The sequence below is a fragment of the Sciurus vulgaris genome (genome assembly GCF_902686455.1).
Source record: "Sciurus vulgaris genome assembly, chromosome: X".
Lineage (NCBI taxonomy): Eukaryota > Metazoa > Chordata > Mammalia > Rodentia > Sciuridae > Sciurus > Sciurus vulgaris.
In genome coordinates this window covers 132,197,120-132,217,858 of record NC_136471.1, presented here as the reverse complement: position 1 = coordinate 132,217,858, position 20,739 = coordinate 132,197,120, and the positions used below count along the sequence as shown (strand labels likewise).

The following is a 20,739-nucleotide window of genomic DNA, read 5'->3' as shown; positions in this document are numbered from 1 at the left end:
TGCCTCCGGATTTTCTTTATTCCTACTGTCAATAACACTAAAGGAAACATCAGTACCCAGTCACTTTGACCCCACTTATTGGATTTGTCCATTCAAGTAGGTTCCAAGAAGTGGGAGATTGAATGGGAAGACCCCCATATTCCTTAATTCTCTTCTGCTTTAACTCTTGATAAGTATTATAGTGAATGGGTTACTGTAATATATATTAGGTGCTAAAGTATCTGTATGTACTAGATTAGTTAATCCTCTATTGCTTGACAACTTTTTAATGAAGTATTTTTTTCTTTTTTTAAAAATATTTTTAGTTGCCAAAGGATTTTTATTTTTATACAGTGCTGAGAATCCAAACCAGTTCCTCACACATGTGAGTCAAGCGCTCTACCACTGAGCTACAATCCCAGCCCTGTATTGTATTCTTATTTCAAAATAATCCCACTCATGATAGAAATATCCAAAAATATTGAATATCTATGCACTATTAAAAATCATAATCTTAGACTGGGGATATAGCTCAGTTGATAGAATGCTTGCCTAACATTCACTATGCCCTGAGTTCAATTCTTGGCATGACACACATGCATACACACATACATACATACATAAATACTTAAAACAAATTTTTAAAAAAATCATAATCTGAGTGTCATAAATGCAATATTGTGGAAAGAAGCCAGCCACGCATGAATGCCTACCACATGGTTCCCATTTTGAAAAACAGACAAAATTATATTAAGATGTTTGGGTTGCACACAGAGTTAATAAACAGTAAAGAAAAGTAAGAGAATGGTATATTGTGTAACTTTATCAGAATGGTAGATACATGGATGTTTTCCAAGTGATAATCCATTCAGGTATGCAATCTAGATTTTGTGTGCTTTTCCATATTTAGGCAGTGCTTCACAACACCAATAACTTTAAGAACCCCTCATAATCCTTGAAACCCTTTCAAAAATTCCTCTTAATAACTTAGCATATAGCCTTCCAGTGGTAATTCATGTCTATTAAACCGACTACTTGGTAGCATGTTGTTGATGTACTGTGAGCATCTTCCTTTTGGTCACATATAATGGTGACTAGAATGGCAATAATCAAAAAGACTACAAATACCAAATATGGTAGAAGGTATGAATGAACTGGAACCTTCATCTGTTATTGGTGGGAGCATCCATGGTGCAGCCACCATATTAATAAGTTACATGCACAATTACTGTATGGCCCACAAATTCCACCCCTCAGCATCCACCCAAGAGAAATGAAAACATATGCGCAAGGTTTCATTTTATTTATTTTTATTTTTTATTTGTTTGATTCATTGTACACAAATGGTGTACAACTTTTCGTTCATCTGGTTGTACATGAAGTGGAGTCACACAGTTTGTGTAATCATACATGTACAAAGGATAATGATGTTTGTCTCATTCCATTATCTTTCCTTCCTCCTGTCCCCAAATTTTATATATGCATGTTTACAGTAATATTATTTAAATTGGGCAAAACACAGAACCCACCCAGATATCCAAAACTGATGAATGAGTGAACAAAGCATGGTAGTACATGTAAAGGAATACTACTGGGCACCAAAAAGGGACACGCTTATACATGCTATAGCATGGGTGAACCTTGAAACCACTGTGCTAAGTGAAAAAAGCCAAGTACAAAATATTATAACTTGTATGATTCCTCTGATATATTTTTAGGGTTGGCACGCAGCTCCATTGAGTGGCTGGAGTATAAATGATTTAACTTATTGTTGGGCTTAAAGTGGTTTCCTGTTTTTCAGTATTACAAAGAGTGCTTTCCTGACCATATCTATGAATAAATGTTTTGGCCAGATTGATTGTCTTTGGGCCAATGCTGGGAAGTGGAACTGATTGAGGGTTTGCCCATTTTAAAGCTTTGGGCAAATATTGCCACACAGCCCTCAACAAAGTTTGTTCAACCTGCACTCCCAGCAGCTGACTGAGAGGGCAAATGCCTCCTTTGTTGGATATATTCCTTCCGTCCGAGTACTATTCCCCCAGGGGGGTCCATCCCAGCAAGAGGATCCCATGCTCACAATGCCCTTATTTGTTTGCAGTTGAAGCATACATATGCTGTCACCATGATCTGGTTCGTCAATAGTGCCAATCGCCAAGTAGCAGGCTTTGCCATTGCCACCATAGGATGCATTCTGTCTGGCATTTCCATGGGCCTAGTGGAGTGGCGAATGTGGTACATAAATCACCCCCTTCTCTCCCCCTCTGGTGTCGCCTGTGTGGGAATGTGGAGAGTCTGCATTTACCACCACCGCGACAGTAACATCAGCAATGCCAAAGTGTGTTACCGATACACCTACCATGATGACTTCCTTCCACCTGACATTCGTGTTGCTCAGCACCTCTTGCTGGCTGCCAATATCCTGGGGCTGTTGGGAAAAGCCTTCATCATCCTCGCCCTGAGGAACGTGTACATGGGAATCCTTCAGAAGGACGACACCTGCAACCCATTCGTTGTTTCAGGAATTCTGAACATCGCTGCTAGCGGCTGTATCTCGATTGTCGTGCTCTGGAATTACTACTCCATCATGAGCATGGAGGGGATTGAATTCCCTTCGTCTTTCCATGTGCCCTTCAAGCCAGATGTTCAGGAAGTTGGGAGTGCCCTTATAGTGGCAACACTAGCTGCCTTCCTGTTGCTGTTGAGTGGAACAATTTTCCTCTCTTACACTTTCCCCCTGGACATCCAAATGCATCCTGAGGTTTAAAAAATGAATTTCCAGGTTGCATGGACTTTGCAAATCCATTCTTTCCAGGAGTTTATGGGAAGTATTATCTGAATGTTCTACCAAGTATTTCCAAGAACTCAAGTCCGTGGCAAAAATGATCTGGGAGGAAAGAGTCTGACTGACTCCTTCCATTATCTTTTGCATCTGAATTTGGTTCACTGAACTTTCGTTGAAATAAATACTGCCCACCTGCCAGTCTTGTGGGTCTGGATTTTAATTATTATGGCCTACTATAAATGTAGTGTGTGGAATTAAGTGTCTGAGTACATTGAAACCTCTCACATCTCCCTTTGAAACTTGTCCTAAAAACAAAAATAGACCTCATGCCTTCTGTATTCTCATGATAAAAACATGTCTCTTCCCTATAAAGTTTTCCAAAAGGAACAAAAGTAGATGGTTAGTATAGGGATTCTCCACACACATCATCAGACTCAACAGTTCTAAAGATTCTGCCATATTATCTCCACTTTCTTCCTCCTAAGTATTTTAAAGCAAACCCCAGGCATCATATCCTTCAATACTATTCTCTTTAAACTGACATTTCCTTACATTACTTATGGCTTCTAACAAACCTTATTATTCCTTGTTATCAAATACTCAGAATTTTAAAATGTCTCCAAAATAGTTTTAGTCATTGCACAGAAGCTGCTCTCCCTGCCTTTGATGCTGTAGTCTCCCAGCCTCACCAGTCACACATAGCTGTGTTGCACCCCTCTGCCTTTTGTTTACTTTAAATGCTTCTAATATGTCAAGCAATATGGGCCACTTGTCCTGTCCGTTAACTGGCTCTTTCTGGAAGTTTGATGAGCTTCCAAGTCCATTGTTTCAGGACAAGTATTTCCTAGGTGGTGCCATGTATTTCAAAGTGACTGTTGTACACCACTTGGCACATGGTAACTGCCACTTTTAGTGACACTATGATTGATCAGAGAGCCAGGAGTGGTGGCACACACCCGTAACCCACGGCTCCCGAGGCTGAGGCAGGAGGATCTCGAGTTCAAAACCAGCCTCAGCAACTTAGCGAGACTAAGCAACTCAGAGAGACCCTGTCTCTACGTAGAACATGTATCTGTACAAAAAGCAGCTGGGGATGTGGCTCAGTGGTAAAGTGCCTCTGGGTTCAATCGCCTGTACTTCCCCCACACCCCCAAAAAAGAAAACGAAATTGATCAGTGACTCCATGAGGGGAAAGGCTGATCCCTCTTGTCAACTTCCTAATGAAACTCTACCTAACCCTAATGATTTCAGCTCTGGACTGTCCCTTTTAGAATCATTTATCATACTGAGGATTCCATGTGGTTGGTCACTTGCTAATGTGAACATTCTTGCCAGAGTTACTAGCTTGGAAGCTTTTTTTTTTTTTTTTTTTCCCCTCCGAGGAGCCTGGGATTCGAACCATGGCCCTTGCGCATGTTAGGCAAGGGCTCTCCAAAGCCAACTATTTCTTCAGCTCCTTGGAAGCTTTTGTAAAGAGTTTTAGCTCATCAAATACAGTCATTTGGTGACTCTGAAATTCAGTGCATACAGAAGCAGGGTGGGCTGGGGTTGTAGCTCATAGCTATAGTGCTGCCTGGCATGCCTGAGGCCCTTGTTCCATACCAGCACTGGGGAAAGGCAGGGAAAATGCTTCATCCTTTTCCTCCAATTGTTTTCTAGAGTTGAGAGAAGGTCTTAGTGACCCTTGGTGTTGACCAGTGTACTGCATTTTTGTTTTGCTCTTTCAGGTTTTTTTTTTTTTTTTTGAGTATTTATTCAGTTTATTTTCTGGCAGTACTGGGGATGGAACCCAGGGCCTCACACATGCTAGTTAAGTCTCTACCCCTGAACCATATCCTCCGTCCCCCATTAAAGTATATATTTTTAGACAGGATCTCCTTAAGTTGCCCAGGTTGGCCTGTAACTTGTGATTGTTCTGCCTCAAAAATAGCTGGGATCACAGGTGCACAGCACTACTCCCAGTTTTGATGCTGAACTCAGGAAATTGTTCCCAAGTTTTCATTATGAAAATTATCAGGTGCATTCAAAAGTAGAGATAATGGTTCCAATTTCAATAATTATCAGTATATGAACAGTCATGTTTCATTTCCATCCTTTCTACCTGCTCTGACTCCTGCCATGGATTATTTTGCAATGGATCCCTGGGAATAGGTATTTGACTCATAACTACCTCAGTCCATATTCTTGTGCACAGTCAGGAGGAGGGTCTCAACCTGCTTGGCACCTGCTTTCCTCATGGCAGCTAGAACATTGCTCTACTCCTCTCACTTTCTCTTGGTGCTAATGTGTATCCCCACACCATCACCATCATCATCATCTTCTTCTCCTTTTTCTTTGTACCAAGAATTGAACCTAGGAGTGCTTAACCACTGAGCCATATCCTCCTTTTTATATTTTATTTAAAATTAAAAAAACAGACAGGGTCTCACTAAGTTGCTTTCGGTGTCACTAAGTTGCTGAGTTACTCAGCCTCTGAAAACTTTTAAAAACATGTTTGTGGGGCTGCAAGTTGGTTCACCCACTGTGGAAAGCAGTATGGAGATTCCTCAGAAGACATGGAATGGAACCACCATTTGACCCAGTTATTCCACTCCTCAGTTTATACCCAAAGGACTTAAAATCAGCATACTACAGTGACACAGCCATATCAATGTTTATAGCAGCACGAAAATTCACAATAACTAAACTATGGAATCAACCTAGATGCCCTTCAGCAGATGAATAGATAAAGAAACTGTGGTATATATCCACAATGGAATGTTACTCAGCCTTAAAGAAGAATGAAATTATGGCACTTTCTGGCAAATGGATGGAGATGGAGAATATTATGCTAAGCCAAATCAGTCAATCCCAACAGCCAAAGGCTGAATGTTTTCTCTGATATGTGGATGCTAAGTAAAGGTGGGTGGCTAGGGAAGAATAGAGGTACTTTGGATCAGACAGAGAGGAATGAAGGGAGGGGAGGGGGTCTGGGAGTAGGAAGGACAGTGGAATGAATTGGATATTATCACACTATGTGCATATATAACTACTTGACCTGTGTGACTACATCACGTACAATAAGAATGAGAAGTTATACTCCATTTATGATGTGTCAAAATGCATTCTACTGCCATGTATAACTAATTAAAACAAATTTTAAAATATATTTAAAAAGAATGTGAAGAAATCAGAACACCCACTTATGGCCAAGGTTGATGGGAATATAAAATGGTGCAGTCCTCCTAAAAATAGTAGTTCCCCAAAATGTTCAACCTAGAGTTGTCATATGACCAGAACTTCTACTCTGAGATACATGCCAAGGAGAAATGAAAACATGCCCACACAAAAACTTGTACACAAATGTTCGTGGGGAAATAAGCAGTGACTTAATAAGTAACAGCTTTCTGTCTGGAATACTGAGAGTGCCATAAAATTGGTTGTGGCGAAGGCACCACAACTCTGTGAAGACATTAAAAACCAGTGAGTTCACTTCAAAAAAATGTATATATGTGTATATATATATATATATATATATATATATATATATATATATATGACTTCAAAAAAGATACACTTATACGGTAAGAAAAGGAATAATGGTCCAGAGACTAGATCTTAAAAATGATGTGCAAGATTTTCTTTTTTAAAAAATATTTTTAGTTGTAGATGAACACCTTTATTTTATTTAGTTAGTTAGTTATTTTCATGTGGTGCTGAGGATCGAACCCAGTGCCTCACACATGCTAAGCAAGTGTTCTACCACTGAGCCACAACCCCAGCCCTATGCAAGACTTTCATGGGAAAAAAGAGGAATGTTATTTCAAGTCCCAAAAGACAAATTAATCAACAGATATGTAGACTGAGTACATGGATGAGATGGCCCTGTGTTGTAAATCTGGCCATTCACCTCCATCTACTTCAGTTTCAACGAAAACCTCACATGAGTTTTATGATCACTTAGGGACTACTAGTAACTCAACAAATGGTAAAACAGCAGCATCTTAACACAATATAGTTCTGATTTTTATTCTTTTATGTCCAGAATGAGGGCTTCTCCTAACTGTGACTCAAAATCCTTCATCTTGTACCCACAAGTCCTCAACAGGAGGGTGGTAGGGTCTCTGCACTTTCGTGCTATTGTCTGGAAGTAAAGGGGGTTTGGAATGTCATTCATGGGGGATTCGACAGGCTGGCCTGGAGGTGGGTGCAGGCCAGCTCATATAACAATGACTGACACTGGCCCTATAACTGGAAATTTAGTCCAACTCTGCATCCAGGAGGAAAGAAAATAAGAGTATAGGGAACACACAGTAGTGTCCAGTGCCGTTTTTCATAAAGCTTGATGAGTTGGTCTTAACTAACTTGGAGGCCTGAAGAAAGACCTGTGAAGAAGCCAGTTTGGAATAACAAGATAGAAAAATATCGAGGGTATTTTTGAGACCAGATCGTATTTTCTAAGAAGCTATCATTATTCAAATGGTGTGCATTATTATCAGGATATACAAAGAGACCAATACAATGAGGTGTATATAAATTGACATATCAATATAGAGCAGCCTGGCCTATGACCCACATAGCGCTGAAACAGGGAGGAAAAGGGGACTTTAGAATAATAGGACAGTTATCCATAAGGAAGAGATAAAGTTAGATCCATAGCCCAAACTATGCAAAGAATAAAAATGTCTCCCTTATGATACATTTAGAATGAAACCCATGGACTACCCCTACAAAATCTAGGTAAAGAAGTTTTCCTTAAATAAGACACACACACACACACACACACACACACACGCAAACTGTAAGGGAAAAACAGATACGTATGCCTACATTGACTTCCCATGTGGAAGAGTAGTATCAAGAATATTAAGACATTTATAAATCAATAAGTAGAGAACAAAGTTCTACAGAAAGATGGTCAGGGTATGTGAGCAGAGATAAAACAGATAAAATCTGAATGGCTCAGTGTGTGAAAGGAAGCTAAGCAAGTCACATGGGGGGACACTACACAAGTCCACAATGAGTTGAAATTCACACACAGGAGACTGCAGAATGAATGTCCTGGTTCTCTAGATCACATGTATGGTGGACTTGCCTGGGATGCTCTAAAATACTGATGTCCGTGCGTGAAGGTAGGCAGTGCAGTGCATTTCACTTGTCTGAGCAGACCTTCTCAACCTCAGCCCAGTTGACATGGCAGCCTGGATTACTCTTTGAGGGTCTGTCCTTCTGCTCTGTAGGATGTCTAGCAGCCTTGCCGGTCTCTACCCTCTAGGTACGTATCATAATCACCTCCACCCCAGTTGTCTCGTAATTTAAAATTAATGAAAAAGCAAGCATTTGATACAGTCCTAAGTGACTTTAATGGTATTTCATCTTGCAGAAGCCAGAAGTGGGGGTGGGGAGCAAGTCATTCCCTTTTTTTAGGATTTTAAATCTCCAATTCTTCAGGTGCTTAACCGACCATCAGAGGCTATAGGAGCAAGCCTTGACTTAGGGACTTTACCCATACAGTTCGGAACAAAAGTGCCAATATTCACACTGCTGTAGACACACAATAAGCTTGCACTGAACACACGAAGGAAGTATAAAAAGTTCTATGAAGAGTAGAGTTCTGGTGTGACGTTTTGGAGTTCACCTTTCTTTGCCTTTTTTTTTTTTTTTTTTAAGGAAAAGCATATATAAGCTTTTTTCTTTTCTTTTCTTTTTTCTTTTCTTTTTTTTTTTGTACTGGGGATTGAACCCAGGGGAGATTTATCAGTGGTACACAATCCCAGCCCTTTTTATTTATTTATTTATTTTGACAGGGTCTTCCTAAGTTGCTTAGGGCCTCTCTAAGTTGCTGAGGCTGGCCTTGAACTTGTGATCCCTTTGCCTCAGCCTCCTGAGGGCTGTTGGAATTACAGGCTTGCCACACCGTGCATGGCTGCAGATAATTCTTTATTATGGGGGCCATCTCATGCACCATAGTATGTGAAGCGGCACCCCCTGACGACACCCATTGGAGTTCAGTAGAGCTACTCCCAGTTGTGACAAACCAAAACACTATGACTTAGAAAATCCTAGCCACCCAGTCATATACTGTCACTTCAGCCCTGTCTCCTGCTGCTTATACATGACCCCAATGTAAGGCTCAGCTTGTTGCCTTCAACTTTTACCAACAGTATGAATTTGGCTATTTATTTAAATACCCTGCAGTTTCTCCATCTGAAAAATTGAAGCAGTAATTATTTCTCTTCACATTGTTGTTAGGACACTAAATAGCACATTAATGTTCTACTACACTTCTTGGCACATATTAAGCACTCGACACATTCATGGGTGCTGTGGCCAGCCCTGTGCTATTACTTACCCTGTTACCATGATTTACACATGCATTACTATATTCGCAGGTATGTGGTTGTTTTTACTTCTCCATTGTGAACATTGTTGCCCAAGCATTCATTTATTTCATATCTTGGTCAATTCCTAATACCTCACTCATTCACAGGATTCTAGTCTGGAAGTCCTGATGGCATTTTATGTAGGGTCCGTATCATAAATTCTTTTGGTAAATGCGGAGATGCCACAACTAAAGGCAGAGAAGTGTTAAATGGAGTTTCAGAAAGATAGAGAAGCACATCCTGGAATAGGAGAACTGGTAAACTTGAGTTCAATCATCCACAAACTAGGACATGATGGTAGATATGCAATTGATGAACTCTTAGGACAATGGCCATCTTCAGTAACTAACATGAATTTTCTAAAAATAATCTAGGGAATTTTATCTCTATTTTTTCTTAGTCTAATCAGCATTGTAGGTAGAAGGAGCTACACAGCATTCTGGGACTTGAGTGACTGAACTGCTGAGTAGAGGAAGAAGGCCCAGCTGGGAGGATGGGTGAGGTCCCAAAGTGGCTTTGATTGAGGCACTCTAGTTCTGTGACGTCACTCTCTTTACTGCACCATCTAGAACTACAACTAAACTAGAAAAGGAGCTTCAGGAAAGAATGCTGGTGAGATGCCAGTGGGTCCTGTAAGGAGCCCTGATGAATCTATGAAATTGCCTTCTGGCTACATGGCTGATTCCAGACCAGAATGGCTATGGACCAAAGCTGGCTCTGTGAAAGGCCCCATATCAGGACTCATTGCCCATTTCAGGGCAGCGGCCCTTGCTCCACCTTGAGAACCAAGATCATTTGAACCCTTGACAAGACTTGATATGAATGTCACCCTCCAACCCAAAGCCATCTATATAGCTATAGCTGGAGTTTTACACAGAAGTTATTGTTCATCCAATTTTGAGACTCTCCTGAGTAAGAGAATCATGTCTCCTAGAAACACTGGGGCTTAGGAGTGATGCTAATTAATTTCCAGTAAAAGAAACCAACTTAATTCCAAATAAAAGAAACCACCTTGAGTTGGTCTTAGTCAATTGTTCTTACCTGGGATGATTTTGTCCCTTCAGAAGACATTTGGCAACGTCTGCAGACATTTTTAGGTTGCCACATCTTTGTGGGTGGAAGCTGGGGATAATGCTCATCTACCTCCGAGCCTACCAGCCCCAATCACAGAAAATTATCCAGCCCCTAAAGTCAACAGTACCTAATTGATTAACACTGGTGTAAATAAAAACATAAACGAGTGAAGATAATCTGGAAAATAATTTATAAAATTGTCAATTACTAGGATATTTCATAGAATCTGAGAAGTTGAATCAGTCTCCAAATATGAGTATTTTTTTTTTTTCCATTTGAACTGCTCATTCATGACGCTGGGCAATACGAGAAGGTGTTGAGTACCCACAAAGCATAATTTTACATATGACTGACCTCCCCAATTCCCAGTTTCTCAGGAAAGAATTTGATTGGGCCATCCTGGGTCAAAATCTATAAGGAAATTAAGCTTTAGCCAAAGAGCAGTTACGCAGTAGGCACATTCAATGGATATTTCCTACATGAATGAAAGACATGGGCTGCTGGTGGCTAGTCCCATGAGCTGTGATGGTGTTCGTAGAGATGGGGTGGAAGCCCACAAATGAATGAATTACACTCCCTGCAGGGTTAGCTGTTGATAACTCATTTTCATCCCTATCTGCTCTCTACTTTCCCCTGCCTTCCGAGCTCTCTCCCTCAAATCCCACCTTCCACTATAAAGGTGGCCATGAACGTAGGCTATTATTTCCTCAGCAAATTCCAGATCTTCTGAAAGCCAAAAGTCATATTCTTTGACCTTTACTCCATAAGCCAGCTCAGTCTCACAGCACAAAATTCCCTGTATCAAATCCTCCCTGTTTGAAATACCTAGTTTTCCTGGCCCAGACCAACTGAAGTAGTAGAGATGGTTTCCAACACTCCTCATTCCACACTTGATGATCTTGGCTAAGAGCCTTGTGGCAGGCCATCTCTTACCCCAGAAGTCTATCTGCTTCTCACTTGGTCTTAGGTCTCTGCAAAGCAGGGCTCCTCAAATTCGAATGTGCATACCAATGCCCTGGAAGACTTGTTAAAACACAGGATTGGGGACTCCAGCCCCACACTTCTAGTTCAGTAGGTCTGCACTGGGAATTTGCATCTCTAACAAGCCCCCATGGATACCGATGCAGTTGATCTGCGGAAAAGTTGTTGGAAAACATTCCTAAGTAGAATCTTGCCACTTCCATCAAAATCTCGCTCATTTTCAAACCATGGCTGATGTAAAGAAGTGTGTATGTCTGTCTGTATGCATTTTTGGTATTGGGGATTGAACTCAGGGGTACTTTATCATTGAGCTACATCTTCAGTCCTTTTTATTTTATTTTATTTTATTTTTATTTTTGAGACAAGGTCTTGCTAAGGGTCTCACTATGTTACCGAGGCTGGCCTCAAACTTGTGATCCTCCTGCCTCAGCCTCCTGAGTCACTGGGATTACACCAGTGAGCACTGCCATGCTCAGCCCCTGACTTAAACATTAGTAATTATTTTTAAAAAAGTAACTCTTTACTGATTACTTTGCTATACTTGGTGTCAAGGGTACTGCAAGTAAGCCAGGTGCTACGGTGCACACCTGTAATCCCACAGCCTGGAAGGTTGAGGCAGGAGGATCATGTGTTCAAAGCCAGCCTCAGCAATTTAGGGAGGCCCTAAGCAACTCAGCGAGACCCTGTCTCTGAATAATATATAAAAAGTGCTGGGGATATGGCTCAGTGGTTAAGCACTCCTGGGTTCAATCCCTGGTGCCCAACATCCCACCAAAAATAAAGTACCACAAATAAGGCGGTATGCTGTTGCTCCTTCCCATTTCCTAAAGTTCTGACACCACAACTCTTTCCAGTATCACCTTTTTACTCCTCCTTAATGACAGCATATGAACTTCTCAGACACACAATAAGCTGACCTTTCATAGGGTGTGATGCTTGAATTTGAGGTGGGAAAACTGAGCATAAATTCACCCCTTCAAGAATACATTTTAGTTGACATTTAATGGTAAGCAGTGACAGATTAAAATTGAGCCAAACCCGTGGTGGGAAAAAGAGGAAAGAGAGGAGAGAAAGAAGTTCAGCTTCTGGGAGATCAGCAAAACAAGCCCTCCACCGAAAACGATCTGAAGGAAGCTGGAGGTCAGTGGTCCATTTGTGAACAAAGTCTACTTTACCTTAAGGCACTTTTCTGGAAAAGTCCAACTTTGAATGGAAAGAGATTGTTTCTTCAGCCCATCTGTTGGCATAAAGCCGTGACAGGATCAGAAGAAGCCCTCCAGGGAAAAGGCAACGTCCACCAATCCACCCGGTGAACATGGCATTGCCATATTCCCACCGGGGCACGTTGATTGGGAACACAGAGCCCCAGAATCTCTGCACGGTAACATGGGTGATGTAGGACATGGGCACTGAAGTGGTGAGTCCTGCCATATTCCCACCGGGGCACGTTGGTTGGGAACACAGAGCCCCAGAATCTCTGCACGGTGACATGGGTGATGTAGGACATGGGCACTGAAGTGGTGAGTCCTGCCAGGAACCACAGAGCTCCCCCCAGAACATTTGTGATTTTCTCCAAAGAATGATTTTGGCAGCTCAGACACCTCAGACAGGTGAGTTCCAGGAAGATGGGCAGGAGCCCCAGTGAGCTGGTGGTGCTGGACACACACAATAGGATGCGCACCACGCGCCTCTCAGCAGCCAGGTTTTGTGGGGTGGTGTGGCCCTGGCACACACTGCCACTGAAGTCTTGAGTCACACACGTTTCCCAGAGGCCCAGCATGTACCCTCCTTCTCGAGTAAACCTGAGGAGAAAGTCAGCCACTGAGGAATGCAGAGTCACCAGGGAACAGACATAGCCAGCCATGGAGACCGGGAGCCCCACGTTTTGAGCTAGGGAGAGTGCCCCACTTCCCATCTTGTTCTTCAGAACCAAGTGGTTCTGGTGAAACTGTGTCTCTTGGTAACAAAAGGGCTGCCTTGTTGGATGGAAATCTTGTAGAATTTGTAGCACTTTGTGCCAGCTTGACTGCCAATGTGAGTCCACCCCTGACAACTGACCACAATATAGCTGCTTTCTAGAACAGGTTACCTGGTAACTGGGCTGATAGTGTTCAGCCTTCATTAATGCAGGAAAATCCCTATATTTCCAATAGGCCCTAAAGAAAACCTGTGGCCACCACAGGCCCAGGTGTGAGGATGGGCAGGTCGAGACAGCTACAGGGAGACTACTTGACAGTTGTCAAAGGAATTAGTGTCAGCAATTTTATTTTCAAGAGATAAATACTATGGAAAGTGGGATTATTAGGTATTAGACTCATGGATCAAGTTCATTCAAACGAGTATTTCTTCATTTTTAGATTATTTAAAATTTTCTGTAATATTGTCTCTTCCAGGGTTTGGTTTCTGGTCCCATCATTGCTAAAGCTATCTTCACAGAAAAACTCTAATTACCTGCACCTTCCATTAAAGCAAGAGATTGGGATCTTCTTGAATTAAAAAGGGCAGGACTCTTAGGATCTGGCAGCTGTGCTCTTCAGTATTTGCTCAAATGAATTGAAAACTCGTGTCCACACAAAATCTACCATTGATGTTCACAGAAGATTTATTCCTAGTTGCCAAAACTTGTTGGCAACCTCCCTTCAGTAGGTCAATCTGGGGTCCATGCAGACAATGGAATATTATTTAGCATTAAAAAAAAATATGTTACCAAGCCATGAAAAGACTTGGAGCGATCTTAAATGCACTTACTCCATGAAGAGGGCCAGTGAAAAAGCTATGTAATGTGTCATTCAAAAAATTAGACCTTCTGGAAAGGGTCAAAGTATAGAAATGGTAAAAAGACCCGTGTTTGCCAGGAGAGGGGAAGGGAAGGATGAAGAGTTACAGCATGGAAAACTTTGAGAACCATATGCTACAATGATGATGGATAGATGACATTGTGTTTGTCCAAACCCACAGAATGGACACAATCAAAAGTGAGCCCCCAGGCAGGGGTTGTGACTCAGGGGTGGAGAGCCTGCCTAGTACTACTGAGGCACTGGGTTTAATCCTTGGCACCACAGAACAAGAAATAAATAAAAAATAAAGGTTAAATTCTTAAAAAAAAAAAAAAAGTGATCTCTCATGTAAACTGTGGGTCCTGGACCATAAAACTGTGTCAACATAGTGTCATATATTGTGACAAATATCCCACTGTCATGGGGGATATTGCTTGGGTTGTGCTTGTGTGCATGGGCAGGAGGAGCCCTCTGTGTCTTTGGCTTTAATTTTCTGTGACCCTAAAATTTCTCTAAAACAAAAATTCTATTTTTTAATGAGACAAGACGTGAAAGAGAGAGACTGTTGAGACTATTTCATCCAGCAGCTTGGCAACAGGCTTGTCATAGCCAGTGATAAAGGAGAGCCTTAAAGCATCTTCCTATTGAGTCCAGAATCATGATCAAATCCCTCAGGTTGCTCTTGGGGGCTATTCATGTAACTTGTCCCCAGTCCCCCTTCCTGGGCAAAATTTTCTGCCCACCCTTCTGCATTCACCTCATCACCATCAGAGTCCAGCCTTCTGGATTTCCAATGTCTCCTCCTGTGGGGCCCCTGCTCACACCTCTCTCTTGGAGTGCTCTAACCTCTCTTTGCCACTGAAAATCCAACCTATTCTGGAAATCCCTCTCAATGACACCTGCTCCAGGAGATGCTTCCTGATCTACCCTGTCCTACACATCACCCTTCATTAGAACGAATCCCATGTCTGACACATTGTATTTTGAAGAGTAGTGATTAGTGTCCACATGCCCTTATCTGTGAATTCCACAAAAGCACAGACCATTTCATTGCCAAAAATGTCACACTAGGGTGGGGGCAGCAGTTCATGTCTATAGTCCCAGCACTCAGAAGGCTGAGGTGGGAGGACAGCTTGAGTTTGAGACCAATCTGGATAACTAGCAAGATCCCATCTACAAACAAACAGACAGACAGACAATGTCACACCAACAATGCCAGCAGCACAAAGTGTCCATGCTGCCATATGCATGCTCTCTCCAGGACCTTTGCCTTTCCAAAGGGCTCTCACAGATAGCTCTCAGTGCTCACATGCTACCCTGAAAATACACAGGGAAGACACTCAGCATCAGGGCATCCAAGGACCTGACCCACAGTCACAATATCATCCAATGTCACCAGCAATGGAATTGTTCTCCAGTACCCTGGACACCCTAGCACCCTTCTCCCCAGAAGAGGCATAAATAGGCCTTGACTCCATCAGCCTGCCACAATGTTTGTTGAATGGAAGACAAATCCACTGAAAAAGTCCTGGAATCTTTACCGCAGATGGAGGTTGTGGGTGATATGAGAAAGCTAGGGAAGAAAATATGGAAGCACAGTCAGCTCATCCATTGCTCAATTATTTACCAGAATCAGGGGATTTGTTTTCTCTATTTACAGAGTGACCACTTGGCGTAGTATCACAGACATGCACACACCAATACACACACACATACGCACACACACAATGAACACACACACTCACAACAGCATACATGTACACTCTGCAACAATATTTCTTTGAGAGATGAAAGCAAGAAAAGAAGGAGGAAGTCTTGACCTGCCAGGAAGAGGCTGTGTCTCACTACAAGGAGGATGTAATTACCCCATGGCTCCCAGATACCATCCAGAGTGTGCACACCCACCGCCAACGGGGAACCCAAAGTAGGATTGTATCTGAGGCTGGTCAGGAGGCCAGTCCTTCAGTCCAGAGGCAAGGAGGACAGAGGCCAAGCTGGGTGAGTACCAAACACGGGTCCAGTATAAGCCTAGTGATTTTTGGTCAGTTTCTATTATTTTAGGATTAGTTCCCTGATTTGAAGTCCCTCACTTAGACCTTTTTATTAAATGACTTTACAGAACCACCTCATGGGCTTTCTTTTATGGGACAAGTCTGAAGGAGCCCTGATTTTGAGCAAAGATTCTGAACACACCCATCTTTGTCTCTGGAAGAGCATTAACTAGCTTCTTATAAGAGGAAACTCCATCATCACAGGCTGAACCAAGATCAAAACATTCGTGATAATATGTGTGAGTAACACACTGATGGCTTGATGTCACCTACCACCCAGGAAATGTGCAGCTGCTTGGAACAGATCACAAAAGAACTTACACACCTCCTGCAGGGAGCCCTGGGGAATTCTGCATGGACTCACATCTGGGCAATGGGGTTTTTGCCCAGAAATTCCACTCTTGTCAGACCCAGCATGAGTCAGAACCCTATAGGTAGGAGCTCACAGTTCTCTTTCCTCGCCACTAACCTGGATCAGGCACCAAAGGCCTTGGCAGTAACTCTAGTCAAGGGACTTAGACGTCAATTAAGTGTGTAACCCTCAAGACTTTGGACTCCTTTCTGGACCCTTCCTCTTTCCTCTCAAAAACCTTGCTTGGCAAGATGAAATCAAGGCCAATTCCATCCTACATGATGGTTCACTCAGGTGGTTCAATGTGAGCCAGAGTGACAAACAGCTTCATTATAGCTGAAAGCATTTTGAATAGGGTCATATTTACATTCAGTGACACATGAAGATATTAATGACATATTTTAGAGAGATCAATATTATGAAATGGATGTTTTGGGATATTATGATATGGATTCAGTTGGCTTGTGTGTCATGTGAAAAGATTATAAAATGATGAGTCAGGGCCTAGTGTGTTGCAGGCTTTGCTTTCAGGCCACTGCTATAACTCTTGACTCTTTGTGCCCTTTGAGGCACAAGATAGTGGAGGACTTGTAGGAATAGCAGACTTGTTGGGAGGATTCAAATCTGTGACTCGCATCTCAAAGATGGCAGAAGCTATGAGGTTGAATCTTGACCTGAAATTTTCTTATCCAATTTTCTAAGCAATTGATCTTTTATATTATTCTGTTTGGAAGGGGGATGTGCCAGTGATGGGAACAGATTCATCAACTTCATATCTCTGAAAGTCATGAAGCAGACTGAAAGAAGTAGTGTCAAATAAAATCTAATTGATCAAATTGATTGCTCTTTTAAAGATCCACATCAAATCATTCCGATCATTTATGCATGCATGCATGCATCCATTCATACAATGAACAATTGTGGAGTACCTCTGATATACCAGATGACATTCTAGTCACTGACAAGACCAAGATGTGACATCAGGTACCACTTGGGCAACAGCAAGGGAAGAGTGAAGTACAGGCTTCAGCTCAAACACATGATGTTGCTGGGCTGGATGCAGGGATGTGCGGGAGGTAGACAGAGCAGAGAATGAAGGATGATAAAGAGGCAAAGGGGACCATTCACGGATTTGATGCTTGGGAGGGAGCATCTAGGCTGCATTACCATTTTGAAAAGATCCTTTTCTTCATAGTTCAGAAGGGGCTTCTGTTACTAGTTGTTGGGAGCAGGAGTAAGATTGCCTAGGTCTAGTGGGAAAAGGTGAACAGCTGGGTCAGGAGCATCAGAGACCTCTTAACTATCCTGAGCAACTTAACTAGCCCCAGTGTGAGAAGCTCAGCTAGTCACTCAGCTGTTATCGGCCCAGGCTGAGAATTGGACAGAGTTGGGTTTGAATTCTGCCATTGCTACTTATTACTTATAGGACTCTGAGTGAATCGCTAAACCTCTCTGAGCTTCAATGCCCCCATGGATAATGCAATGACTTCATGGAGTTGTGGAGGAACGAAACTCAGTCATATGTATTATGGGGCAATACTTAGCCCATAGTAAGTACTCCATTAATGGCACCTGGTCTCATGGAGTTGGGACTCCCCAAGGAGATAGAGAAGAAAATAGGCACAGAATAGAGGGAAGAAGAAGAGTCTATGTCAGGGAAGCTGGGGAAGGATGAGGCTGGAAGGACCTGGGGCCTTGCTAGAATGATTTTGGTGGTGAAATGAGTCAGTGTAGATGACCTGTTGGAGCTCAAGTGAAACAAGGAGGAGGGATGGAGAAGCAGCATGGGGTAGAGAGAAAAAGCAAGTTGTTGCAGGTTCACTTGTAGGATTTGTTTTGTTTTCCTCAGAGAGCGACATGAGGATGTGTACCACATAAGTATATTGACTTTTTAATTTTCTTCCGACTTTCTCCCTTAGCTGTCATTCTACAGACTATGAGTAGTTTAGCCCAAGCAAAGGAAGTGTGGTATCCTGGTGTTTCCTCAGTGTCACAGACAGAATCAATCTCAGCAGGATTCCTCATTCCTTCCCTGATATCTGAAGGCAGCTGTTCTTAGACAGTCCCAGATATGTCTCCCCAGGGGACATTTGGTGATGTCTGGAGACTTTAATGATTTTTTTTTTTTTTTTTTTTGATCAGAGGGATGCTTCTGTCATCTGATTGGCAGAGACCAGGGATGCTATTAGTCATCTAAGAGTATAGAGGACGGTCCCTACAACAAAGAGTTATCTGGCCCTGAATGTCCCAAGTGCTGCCGGTGATCAAACAGGGAATAAAAAATGTTTCTTGAAAATCTACTATGTGCCATCCTTAGGAGACAGAAATAATGTGCTGAAACAGTCCCTGGTTCCCTTGGAAAAAGCAGGCCACAGGGATCAGCACTTGAGCTTGCTCAATTGAGGGCCACCGTGTAGGAAAACAGAAGCTGCTAAAAGGGCCCTGGCAGCCTCAATAGTTCAGAAAGCATTGTGAGAAGAAGAGACATCTAAACATGGCAACAAGATAAACCATTGGTCAGGGAAGTGGCGAGGGGACCCGAGTGGGTGGAAAGGTATTCAGAAGAGAAACAGCAGTGCAAAGGAGGGGAGGAGAGTCACTCTCTCACCCCAGGTGTAGAGATGGTGACTGGGATGCAGGGCAGGACCAGGCTAGTAAAGGAGTCCTAGGGGCCCTGCCACATCACCAGCACATGAGGGTACAATTCTGGCTTGAGGCTGGGGAGTGACAGGAACTGAACTGGCTCTTACTGTGGGGCTTTCATTTGCACATTGGCCTGGCAGGGACGTGCTGAAGGCATAGGCTGATCACAGGTGGGTTGGAAATGTAAAGGAGAGGTGGTAAAGGTCTGAACCAAGGGTATGACCAAGGGAATGAAGAAACGGAAAGGGGAAATTGAGGAGGCAGCAGGGCCAGAGTATGGGGTTTTGGGGGGCTAGAGAGCAAGCAAGTGTGAGGACTAAAGGAGACTCTTGCGAGTCTCTCTTGGGCCACTTAAGCAGTCATAAGATTGCTTCTGTGGTTCTAAAGCTACCGAGGCAGTTCATAACCAGGGCTTTAAGATCGTGGCTGAGCCAGGCACAGTGGTATGTGCTACCAGCTACATGCGAAGCTGAGTCAAGACTCATAACCAGGTTCATGCAAGACTCTGTCTCCAAAAAACAAACAAACAAACAAAAAACAAAAATCCAAAGGGATAGGAGTGCAGCGTAGAGACACAGAATTTGCCTAGCAAGTACAAGGCCCTGGGTTCTATCTCCAAAATCGGTCAGGGGGTGTGGGGCGGGTAGGCTTAGAGATACCCTATACAAGTATCTTCATTATATAGAATTTAAAACACTTTTAAACATGAACAATTAGTGCAAATGTTATAAAGTTAGAAAAAAATCACACAAGAAAGACTAAGATTGAGAAGAGATGAAATAATAAGAAGAGAAAGAAAAATTAAAAGAGGCAAAGGGAGTTTAAGGAAAAAAGTAGAAACAGTACAAGAAGAGACAAGTACAAAATTAGGGATTCAGAAACACATAGTTCTATCAGGTAAGAGAAAAGACAGGAAACAAATATGAAAAGCAAGATCCAGATCAGCGCTCAAAGGGCTTGACTGAGACACTCCAGTACCAGCCCTCCTGCCAAAAGAATGAACCTTTCAAGGTGTTGACACTGGCATCCAAGGCGTCCGCTATCGTCCCGCGCTCTTCACGGGGATTCTGACAGTCTGGTGTCCGAAGAGCGCCCAAACCCACCGTCGTCCCTGAGATCTCCCGCCCTGCCCTCCTTTTGCTCTCGCAAGTGGAAAAGAAGGCGGGAAACCCTGCAAAATGCCACAGCCCCTCCGGACCTCTTCCCTGCCTCCCCCTTGGAGGCGCATTCTCCCGCGTGTCCACACGGTGGCAGCACTGGAGCGCCAAACAGTGTGCTGGCCCCCAAGTTTCAGAGCGCTGGGCCACGGAAAGGTGGCATCCGGCGCCCTCCCGAAGGCCGCCCGTCACGGGCACGGCCGCGCTGCACGGCCGTTGCCTTCCTCTTCCTCGGGAGGCCGGGAAGTTCACGGTCAGTTTGGGGACACGGGAGAGAAAGCCAGCTCACCCACCGGGGTCGTGCTCCGAGACCGCCTCTGCTACGCGTTTGGACCCCCCCTTGTTCATGTCCCTGCGCGGGAAAGAGGAATCCCCAAGTCCTGGGAGCACAACACGGCCCCACCCACCCCCCGTTCCGTTGTTTCCTGGTCCAGCCCTCCCCAGGCGAGCCTTCTCCCCGCTGGGTGCTTGAGGTGCCGCCTTGGGAAGCGGGCCCGCCCGGTCCCTGTGGGGTGAGGAGCGTCACTCCTTCCAGCTGCGTGCCGTCCAGATATCGGGCGTTCCGTGTGTCTCCAAATCGC

At 43.3% G+C, this 20,739-nt stretch overlaps 1 protein-coding gene and 1 long non-coding RNA gene across 2 annotated transcripts in view; one reads left to right on the top strand and one right to left on the bottom strand.

The window, feature by feature from the left end:
- The window catches only part of LOC306650885, a 461,164-nt gene that overhangs the window by 138,181 nt on the left and 302,244 nt on the right, over positions 1–20,739 (bottom strand). The gene's annotated exons all lie outside the window — the stretch shown is intronic.
- Positions 785–2,743, top strand: LOC306650592 (claudin-34-like; the record flags this gene model as incomplete). Its single annotated transcript, XM_079122659.1, has 1 exon — positions 785–2,743. The coding sequence occupies exon 1, from the start codon at positions 2,102–2,104 to the stop codon at positions 2,741–2,743; it is 642 nt and encodes a 213-aa protein (XP_078978785.1). The 5' UTR covers positions 785–2,101.